Here is a 10,843-nt window from a genome sequence, read left to right on the forward strand (position 1 = left end):
GACCCAGAAAAAAAGTCGCGGGACGAATGACAGCGACGCGTGGGTCTACCGATTTGTTCTGGACTGGACTACAATGCTCCTCCTACCTGGTCTACATGAGGTGCATCATATCGATAGCTAGCCCTCTTGACGATGCCTCCCACATTCTCCAATACCACCTAGACCAAGAAGACAACCTCAAAACCCACGCAGCATCGACTGGATGAGCTGCTGCAAAGGGCTCACGCCACAATGTGTGCGCGTGCGGCTGCCCATGCGGCCTGCTCTCTCTCATCCCGCCCGACTCTATAGTAACAGCAGCATCAGCAACAGTCACAGCTCACAAAGTCGACCACGTCTCCTGTCGAGACCACCGTCACACAATGCCATACTTCACCTGCCACGGTCAAACCTGGGCTCCGGCCGCTACGACAGGATACCGCAGGCCCGCTGCAGCAGCCACCACCACGGCAGCGCGCCCATGACGGACCTCGAGCATCGCATCGCCGCAATCCCCATCGAGCGCTACCGCAACTTTTGCGTCATCGCCCACGTCGACCACGGCAAGAGCACCCTCAGCGATCGTCTGCTCGAGCTCACGGGCACCATCTCGGCCAGCGACGAGAACAAACAGATCCTCGACAAGCTCGACGTCGAGAGGGAGCGCGGCATCACCGTCAAGGCCCAGACCTGCACCATGCTGTACCGCTACCGCGGCGAGGACTACCTGCTGCACCTCGTCGACACCCCTGGCCACGTCGACTTTAGGGCCGAGGTCACCCGCTCCTACGCAAGCTGTGGCGGTGCCCTGCTCCTTGTAGATGCATCTCAGGGTGTTCAGGCACAGACCGTTGCCAACTTCTACCTGGCCTTTGCTGAGGGTCTCACTTTGGTCCCTGTGGTCAACAAGATCGATCTGCCGACCGCTGATCCGGAGAGGGCTCTTAGGCAGCTGCGGGACACGTTTGAGCTCGACGTCGGCGAGGATGGGACGGGTGCCGTTCTGGTCAGTGCCAAGGCTGGGACCAACGTCGAAAAGGTGCTGCCGGCCGTCATCGAGCAGATCCCCCACCCAACCGGAGACCCGAATGCGCCACTGCGCCTACTGCTTGTGGACTCGTGGTACGACACCTTCAGAGGAGTTGTGCTGCTGGTCCGCATCTTCAACGGCACCGTAAGGCCAGGTGACAACGTCGTATCCCTAGCCACAGGGAACCGCTACACGGTCGGCGAGGTGGGGATCCAGTACCCGCATCCGACACCACAGACGGCCCTCCGGCCGGGCCAGGTCGGCTATCTCTCATTCAGCCCCGGCATGAAGCGGATCCAGGACGCCAAGATCGGCGACACCTTTACGTTCCAGGGCAGCGAGGGCGTCGTGGAGCCGTACCCTGGCTTCGAGGAGCCCAAACCCATGGTGTTTGTGGCAGCGTTCCCCACGGACCAGTCGGACTACCAGCGGCTCGCCGACAGCATCACACAGCTGACGCTCAACGACCGCAGCGTGACGCTGCAAAAGGACTTCTCCGAGGCCCTGGGCGCGGGCTGGCGACTGGGCTTCCTCGGCTCCCTGCACTGCTCCGTCTTCCAGGACCGGCTGCGCCAGGAGCACGGCGCCAGCATCATGCTGACGGAGCCCGCCGTGCCGACCAAGGTGCAGTGGAAGGACGGCAAGTCGACCATCATCACCAACCCGACGCAGTTCCCAGACATGTCGGAACACCACGGTAAGATCGAGGGCTTCTACGAGCCCTTTGTCGCGGCCACCATCGCCGTGCCCGAGGAGTACCTGGGACGCATCATCAAGCTGTGCGAGGACAGCCGCGGCGAGCAGGAGAGCATCGAGTTCTTTGGCGCGCAGCAGGTCATTGTAAAGTACGCCCTGCCCTCCATGGCCCTGGTCGACGACCTCTTTGGCAAGCTCAAGGGCGCCAGCAAGGGGTACGCAACCCTCGACTACGAGGATGCCGGCTGGCGGAGGAGCGACCTCGTCAAGCTCAACCTGCTGGTAAACAAGGTCCCCGTCGACGCCATCTGCCGCGTCGTGCACACGAGCCAGGTCGAGAGGTTGGGGAGGAAGTGGGTTACCAAGTTTAAGGAGCACGTTGATCGGCAAATGTTTGGTGAGTTTTCCTTTTTTTTTTTTTTTTTTTTTTTTTTTTTTTTTTTTTTTTTCTCATCCCCAACCCCCCTTCTCTTGCCCTCCTTGAACATCTATCTATCTGTACGTGTATCCCCGGAACTAACGACTGTCAAACCACCCCAAACTAGAGGTCGTCATCCAAGCAGCGGTAGGCAAGCGCATCATCGCAAGAGAGACCATCAAACCCTTCCGCAAGGACGTCACGGCCAAGCTGCACGCCGCCGACCCGAGCCGTCGTCGCAAGCTGCTCGAGAAGCAAAAAGAGGGCAGGAAGAAGCTTCGGGCCATTGGCAACGTCACCATCGAACACTCATCTTTCCAAAAGTTTCTCGAGAGGTGAATGTGCTATGGTCCGTGTATAAAAATGGAAAAAAAGAAAGAAAGAAAAAACAAAGAAGCACCATTGTTATGTGTATATAATTGTTGTAATAACATCACGGTTTTGGTATAGAATGGCGGCGGGTCTTGATGTTGACGTTGTAAGATATGTCCTAGTGTGTAGGTGTGCTATACAAGAATATAAGATAAAGACTGGTGTCACCCCCCAATGTATTGATTGACCAGACAAAATACCACAATAAAAAAAGACATAATTCATGTGTTTAACAACAAGTCGTTGTTCAAATAGCTTTCATACCTATTCAAGACTTTTTTCAGGCTTGCCGAAACAGCAGAGTGTAATGCGCGAGATGACTTTGGGGCAACAAATGCCAAGCCAATCGACATACACATCTCTCAATCATTCCGGACAAAGTGAAAAAGAAACTATCCAAAAATTCTCGGCTCCACGCTGATTTCGTTTCATTCTCATCCCCCCGTCAGATATAAAAGAAACCCTCATGAGAAAAATACCCAACGGGAAAAAAAGCAACCGACCAGGCCTAGCGAATGTGGTATCTTTTTTTATATATGAACACATAAAGAGGTGGCCGAAAGCTTTGAAAACCACCATTCCCCTTCTCAAATGAAGAGGGGACAAATCCCCAAAAAAACAATAAAACACCAAACCCAGTCCTACCAAGAATCAGTACCTTGGGTCCAGCAAACGCCAGTATCAAGAAAAAAATAAGGGACGAAGAGGGAAATTGAGAAATAAGTGACAATGAACATTAACGGGGGAGTCGGTTAAAGAGGAATGTAACAACTAGGCAAAGAGAAGCCAGGTTATCCCATATATAACCAAAACCGATAAAGTCAAGATATATATAAGAATGCAATGATGAATAAACGGTGGTGTTTGTTGTAAGTAAAACAATACTTCTTCATACCAGCACCCACTCGCTCCCACGCTTGACAAATTTGTCCAGCAGGATGGTCAGGTCCGTCAGAACGAAGCGACAGATGTAGAACGCAAAGAACTCGGCGGCGTGACGTGTGCAAAGCTCCAGACCGACTTGAGTCTTGTCTGCATGCCTCAGACCTGGGTCTTCGACCTGGCGTGCGATTTGATCTATTATCGTATTGAAAACTGGTTAGCATCAAGATGCATCATAGTCAGGAGCAAAGCAACTTGATAGACTTACCAATGGCCTGCGCAGCATCAAAGAGCTTCGCCAGGCTGGCCATGTAACCTGCGTTCGGACCAGTAAACTGAACGGCGCTGAGGTCGCGCTTGCTGGGTCTGCTTGTCGGCTGGCTCGTCATGGGCAGGCTGGAGACGCCATTGATTCCGCTGCCAACGCCATTGCTTGCAAAGGCTGAATCCATCATCATAGTCGCCGGACTTTCTTTCCTAAAACTGCCGGGCGCTGCGTTGAGCCCGGGTGTAGAGTTCTTGGACCTCAGCCGACGCCACGAGAAGCTTGACTTGCCCGAGACGCTGGCTGAACGGGGTACAGAGCCCGCAGACTCTGGGTCGAGGTTACCACCGGCCCCTGCAGCGGATCCATTGGTGCCGTCACGGAATAACGCTGCCATTGACTGGACACCAACCTCGCTGTTGCCGAGGCGGCGTGTCAGGTTGGCCTGGACCTGCTCAAAGATGCTCTCGAGGCTTTGCATCTCCTCGAGCATCGCGTCTGCATCGCAAGTGTCGACCCGCCCAAGCTTCTGCAGCGCAGCCGTCAGCAGGTCGCAATTGCTGATCTTATCCTCGACGTTCTTGAGCTTGACACCCTTGACCTTCCACACATCGCGTGGCACAAAAAGTTTATTAGACAAGTAGCCGCCGCGCGGGTGTGCAAGTGTCTGGAACAGGCAACGCATCAGCCAGAACGGCCGCAACATGGTCCCTTTCGGGCAGGGCTCAAGGGGCACCGGCGCATCTGGTATTCCTCCAGTAGTCACCACTGAAGTAGGAGAGTCGGCCGGGCTAAGGTGGCCGTCGTTGATCGCCCCATCGAAGAGGTACAGACCTCCTGTACCTCCGCTAGTTATCCGATCCTTGAACGCAGCCGCGATGGGAGTGGGCAGGTTCGGCACAGCAGGTCTTTGCGTAGCTCCAAATTGGTTACTAAGTGGCGTACCAGTACCAGGGCTCATGTCCGCCTCTTCCAATCCAGCTACCGACAAGTTCCGGCCCCGCTGGTTCATACTCTTCAAGCTACTCGACGAATAATTCTTCCTGAGGCCAGGTTGTTTTGCCGTGTCGTTCTCCTGAGTTTGGGGCACTGGTGGCGTTGGAGAGGGGGTTTGTTTGTATCTGGCAGCACCCGCGTTGAGAGCCTGTCTTTGCTGCGCAATATAACCCGCCGTCTTAGGGAGGGGTGGAGCTTGTGTTATGGGCGGCGTCTCGGCAAGGTACATTGTCCCACCGGTATTGGGACCGGACACAGAAGGATTTCTTGAAGTCTCTATTTTGAGTTGCTTCGGGTTCTGGCCCGACAGTCGGCGGTTACGTACGCTGTCGTTGGCCTTGGCCTCGCTCAGGCGGCTACCTGATGAACCAGGCCTCTGTAGAGGAAGTTGAGGAAGCGCCTGCGTCGGCGGCGGCAATGGGGCTTGCGAAGCTTTTGACCGGTCACCGTTGGAGAGGCGAGCACCCTCGCTAACCGTAGTAAGTGTCGTCGAGGCAGTTTGAGGGTTCGATCCCGTAGAAGTGTGCCATGTCCGGCTCGTGCCTTCGCTAGAATCTGAAGCCCGCGGTATGTTGGGTCGTGTCCTACTCCCGGGACCGAAAGAGAAGTCCTCGATGACATATCCTTTCGTCATCTCCTCTAGGATGCGTTCCTCCTCGTCAGAGTCATTGGCATCAAGAAAATCGCTCGGTTCTTCATCGTCTTCTGCCTGCAGCTGCTCTCGGAGCCTCCTTTCCCTATCATTCGCCAGTTGTAACGCTTCTCTCTCTGATTCTCTGACGCGTTCCTTTGCCAGTTCAACTCTCCTAAGTGCCCGAGCAACTACGTCTTCTCCTTCATCGTGGGGTTTCTTCTCTTCAACAACGTCGTAGCCATCGTCATATGCGGCCTCGATGGCATCGTCCAGCGCCGCGTCAAACTCGGCTTCTGTTCCTCCACTACGGGCCCGGAGATGTCTTCTCAGTACGCCCATCGAAGATGCCCTGGAGTGATTCGAAGACGGAGCGTTGGACCCTCCCGACTCATCGATCGGGTCCAACCATGATACGGACTCGTGACTTCCCGCTCGGTTGTGTCCTCTAGCGTATGGGTTGTCATCCGATTGCGGTGGCGGGGCAAGCCGATTGGCTGCCATGGAAAAATCGGCTCTGAACGGGGCGTCTGGAGTAGCCATTCCTGCTTGCCTTCCGGGTGACGGCGGTCGACGAGGAGACAATGGGGGCGGCATAAGACCTAGGTCGCTAGCATTCGATAACTGCCTTTGCGGAGGTTGGTAAGCCGATTGGGGTGAGAATTGGCTGCTGGAGAAGGATCCGAATTTGGTGGGGTTCACAGGCATGTTGTTGGATGGCCTGGAACCGCTAGGCTCTCTTCGATGGGATGAAGTTTTCGAATAGCCCGATGATGCCGTGGACATCATGGCCGACTCGTCATCTGTATCATTAGGGACCCCAAACAGACCCTCGTTCTGACTTCGGCTTGGTCGTCGGGGCGGAGTTGCTTTCTCTCTAGGAAGAATATCGTCGAGTTCTTCTATACGTGTCGTGTACGTTTTACTCTGAAGATCGAGAAGCAATTCGTTAGTAGCTCTTTCTAATCTGCAAGTCTGCCAGGGGGGGCCACGTCTTGGCGAAGCAGGCGGAACAGGGCGGGGTGGGCATACTATAGCCTCCAGTTTCTTTCTATCATCCTCGCCATTCGTCCTCATAAGAACCTGATGCAGTAGATCACAGGCCTCTGAGTAGGCCAATCTTGCAGCCACAAAGTTCCTGGAATTATCGAGCTGTACCGCTGCGTTGGCCTTCTCCAAGGCTTGAGAAAGCATGGCCTTTTGTGAGGGCTGTTTACTCGACCGGTCTTTGCTGCCGCGCGATGTCAAGGTGTCACTGCTTCCATTTGTGTGTGAATGACTCCTTGAGTGTCCCTTCTGGTGAGGCGGTGACTGCTGCGGCTGCTGCGGCATACCGCCCCCGTTCCTCTCAACGTACATCATCTCGACGCCGCTGGTCCTCCTCCCATTCGAAGCGGGTTCGTCCGCGTTCTTGATGTTATTGGCACTGGTCGATGTAAAGCGCGAATCGGAATTTTCATAAGGCTTAATCAGCAGGCTGTCACGCCTGGGCGGATATGCATCGGCAGCTGACGACGCTCGCGGCGTGGACACCTCTGCCTCGAGGGACGGCAGTGAGACTATGGGCGGGAGACTGGCGAGCGGCGGGATCGGGCTCGAGACCGGGGTGGGGGACGAGCGACGAACGCGGCTGGGCCCGGGGGATGTGGCGGGTTTGGTCTTTTTTTGAAGCTTCCTCGAAGGTGAGCCGTTTAGCCGTGCGGCTGAGGCCAGAGATTGGTACTGGGCGCTGACTTGAGCGTATAGCGCGATACTATCTATGCTCTGTCGGCGGATGGATGGGGAAGATGACAGGGACCAGCGGTTCAAGGCTCGGTTTTCGTCATCGATGGCTGCGGCGGAACTGGAGCGGATTTGAGGAGCGTGGAGGAGGGTCGACGGTGGTGGAGACGGGGACAGCAAGGTCGGCGCGAAGTCGTCGTCAAAGTCGTCAGCGTCGTCGGGCGGAGGGCTGGTGTATGGTTTGACGGTCGGGACTAAAACAACGTCGTTTAAATGTGACTTGTCGTGGAAGAAGAGCTCTTCGTTCTCATCCCAAGGCTGGTGTTGTTGTCGTTGTCGTGGGTCTGGTTGTGGTGGTTGATGCTGTGGTGGTGGGTGTGTGCGTGGGTGTGGGCGTGGATGGTGATAGTAAGGCGGCCTCGTCGTGTTCGGTTGCGGTTGTTGCTGTTGTTGCGGCAGCTCCTGATGGTAGTGGGTCAAAGGTAGAGCTGCATTCGAGACATCACTCGCAAGAAAAGAATGGCGATTCGTGACTATAGGGTTTGGAGGGGGCAGTAAGGAAGAGGTTCGGGGGTGGAAATAAGGCGCTGTGCGGGTAGGTGGTGGTGGTGGTGGTGGTGCACCAGTATGGCGTTGTTGAAGGTTCAAGTTTGGCGTGGTGGTTGTGGCGGGCTGACTTGCAGGGGCACTGGCTTTGGCACTGACTCCGTTGGGTGCGACGGGTGTGCGAATCGTAGTCTCATGCGTCCCAGGGATGAAGTCTGCACCTGTGTCCGCCGTACCAAATTGTGCCGCATCAAAACCTGAACCCGAACCTGCACCCACCCTTGTGCTAAACTTTGGGCTGGAAGTTATCGGCGGCGGCGGCGTAAGGACAGCACGCGGGAGTGGCGGAGGAGCTGACGTTGGAGCTGGACCTGGCGGTGCTGCTACTGCTATGGTTGGAGCAGACGAGGGCATGCTTCCTCATTGTTTTGTTCGTCTGTCTTTTGGCCCCGCGTCTCAATTGCTTCCTTTCGGTCCGCGCTTTCAGGTTCCCCTTGCTGGGATTTCCGCCTGCGAATTTAAAGTAATCCAGCCTATCCTGGTAGGTTCAAAAGGATTTAGAAAAGTCAGGACAAGTCAAATCGAAATCAGCCGGCGGCTCAAGCATCAGAGTGCGGCCGGCTCAATTCGTCCTAATAGTTTGTCGACCGTCTAGACTTTGGAACAAGAATCAATTGGGTTTAGGATCCAATCTGAGGAAACCAGCCAACCGCGGGGACTGGGGGTGGGTCAGGGTATGGTATAGCGCGCCGCTAGTGAGGCTTCTAGGTAAGGTAGGTGAGTGTGGATTGATGCTATCGCCGGCTTGGTCGCAAAGCTCCAGCTGGCAGTTACGAAGTCAGGTCAAGTCGGGTTAGACCAGTCAGGATGGATGAGAGAACCAAGATGCAATAGACAAAAAAGATCAAAAATCAAACATCAAATCAAGATTCAATATTACACTTCTGGCCCAGATCTGTTGCTTCCCAGTTCACCAACCAGGTTTGATTTTTTAGTTCCAACCGACCCCCCGTTTCTGCAGGTCCTTCCGTCGGCTTGTCAAGTCAATCGATGGCTGGTTGGTTGATTCTGGCCAGCTTACCCGCAGTCGACTGCACCAACTCACCTTTCTGTCGTATTTCTCCCACCTGAAAATGTGGATTTGGTTAGCCGGCCTCCTTTGCTAGAGTATAATTTGACAGGGTAGTAAAGTCGGTGTCGGTAGTGAATATTTTTTCCCCTTAGATCAATCAACAAATCCCCTTCCACCCTTTTTTTTTTTCCCTCCCCACTAGGTTCCATTTGCTTTTTCAAAGGCAGTTCTCAGGAATATAATTGGACCTCGAGCAAAAGACAACCCAAGGACGGTACCGACAATGGACCCCTATCACTGCGTTAAAGAGATCCCCAAACGTGTTGCCATTCACCCCTGCTTCGCTCCGGCATGATGTTCACCGCAAAGGAATGACAAGAAGTTCCTTGATTATGGGCCACGGCTGTGCCTCTCAACCACGAGGCACAAGGTCACAAACCTCTTGTGAATATTCTTTTATTATCCCCCCCTTTCTTCACGTCACCATGCCGCAATCGTAACTCCGATTCCCTGCGTCGTTGTGCATTACCGCACGTTTGGGTCTGGCTTGGTACTGGGCCAACCGGGTCCGATCGGGACGAAGATAACGCGACGTGATGCAAAGAAAATTAAAAAAAAATAAAGAATACTATGTATGCGATGCGATGAACTTTGATGCGTGCGTGTGCGCACCGGTAGACTGCATGCAGTACCACTGTTCAAAAAAAGTCGGTACCGCCAAAGTTGTTTTCCCCCATTTGCTCGACTCAGTCATTCAAATTTGCCATTGCCTGGTCTACCTATCAGATGAAGCAAACAGCCTGACAGTTTCGCATTCACCTGGTAGTTTTGGTTTCCCCTGATTCAATTTAAACCAACCAGATGATGCGAAATGTTGTTTCTACCGAAAGTACCACACTATCTGCTGCTGCCATATCTACATACCCACCTACCTATGCCTGGACTGCAGAGTATTTATCCTCCACAAAACTCCAGTCCAGTCCGACTCATCTCCACTGGTCGTATGTCTTTCCATGGTGCCTGGCATGATGTAATTTTCCCAAGGTGCGATAGAGATCAGCCTGTTGCTGTGATGATTTTGATGGGCCCTAGTACGGACGAGAATGAGGTTGAGGACAGGGGGTGTGTCTGCCAAGATCATATCCCGAACTTCTTCAACAGGCACGTCGATGAAAAAGCAGGCCAGAAGCAAAAAAGAATGACCAGTGTGCATGCAGCGTGGTATTGCCAGGATTTAGGTTATCAGTCAGTTGAGGCTTGAAAGGTACGTACCACCTCAGTCACATTTTTTTTTTGCGTGATGTTGTCGGATGAGCACGGCCCAGTGGCCCCGATGTCTCTCTGAAAAAAAGCTTGGATTCTCGGCTTGGTCGCTCTTGGGTCGTTCCTTTACACAAGCCCACGTACAGTACCCCAAAAAAAGTGAGGATCGATGACCCCCACATAATGATGCACAACAAACCTATCGTGTACCATATTCAAGACGTCGCCATCAGACTGCTACAACCTTCAATCTGTGAAATTTCTAATTGAAAAAGATTGGACCACCCACAATATAGAGGTACCTACAGACTTGAATAAAGTGCGGACAGGTCCGGTATGAGATGGCGCCACTTTCCCGGTGCAACTTACTCCGTACATACCTATCGACACACACACACACACACACACACACACACACCAACACCTCCATACTAATTTGTTATGAGCTTGCGAGGGTTAGCCTCAATGCTCATATTTCTAACACGTTGTGTTACTTCTGCTCAAGGTTTTCTAAAAAGACACCTCGGCATACACACTAAACCTTCTTTACGCAGTACATGCATACGCGATACTTCGCCTACCTCCCCTTATTATTTTTATCGTTACGTGGTATTTCACAAAGTCAACTTTTCAAGCGCCCAAGGTTTTTGTCAAATTTGCCAGCTCGGATGAGCCGAATTTGATTACATAGTATCTCGGGGATTTTTTATTTTATATATATATTTTTTATCCTTCTTCTCTTTTCTCATGTTCATCTACAAACAGTTATCAAAAGCACTTGAGAATACCATCTGCTTTCTCGGCCATCATGGCAAGTTTGGCCGAAAAGTTAACCTTATCGAATCAAGGTTACCATGTGACAGCGCGTTGTCAAAAGACGGGAAGCAATAGAGTACGTGGTAATGACAGCGCAAAGTTTTGGTGTCCTGTAGGCCTGAAGTTTTTTTTTTTTTTTTTTTTTTTTTTTTTTT

The 10,843-nt window shown here is 53.1% G+C and overlaps 2 protein-coding genes across 2 annotated transcripts; one reads left to right on the top strand and one right to left on the bottom strand.

Moving 5' to 3' along the window:
• The first annotated feature begins 99 nt into the window (after positions 1–99).
• PgNI_02908 (uncharacterized protein) lies at positions 100–2,602 on the top strand. The gene is made up of 2 exons (XM_031122965.1): positions 100–2,102; positions 2,251–2,602. The coding sequence occupies exons 1-2, from the start codon at positions 203–205 to the stop codon at positions 2,460–2,462; spliced, it is 2,112 nt and encodes a 703-aa protein (XP_030983829.1). The 5' UTR covers positions 100–202; the 3' UTR covers positions 2,463–2,602.
• On the bottom strand, positions 2,596–7,951 carry PgNI_02909 (uncharacterized protein; the record flags this gene model as incomplete). The annotated part of the gene is made up of 3 exons (XM_031122966.1): positions 2,596–3,572; positions 3,646–6,196; positions 6,302–7,951. The coding sequence occupies 3 exons, from the start codon at positions 7,949–7,951 to the stop codon at positions 3,385–3,387; spliced, it is 4,389 nt and encodes a 1,462-aa protein (XP_030983830.1). The 3' UTR covers positions 2,596–3,384.
• Positions 7,952–10,843: the final 2,892 nt, after the last annotated feature.

Source organism: Pyricularia grisea (assembly GCF_004355905.1).
Source record: "Pyricularia grisea strain NI907 chromosome Unknown Pyricularia_grisea_NI907_Scaffold_2, whole genome shotgun sequence".
In the NCBI taxonomy this organism is placed as follows: domain Eukaryota; kingdom Fungi; phylum Ascomycota; class Sordariomycetes; order Magnaporthales; family Pyriculariaceae; genus Pyricularia; species Pyricularia grisea.

Excerpts from the sequence above, each read along its gene's own strand:
- PgNI_02908 (XM_031122965.1), top strand. The coding sequence starts at position 203 with ATGAGCTGCTGCAAAGGGCTCACGCCACAATGTGTGCGCGTGCGGCTG. Across the intron at positions 2,103-2,250 it reads CGTTGATCGGCAAATGTTTG|AGGTCGTCATCCAAGCAGCG; the intron begins GTGAGTTTTCCT and ends ACCCCAAACTAG.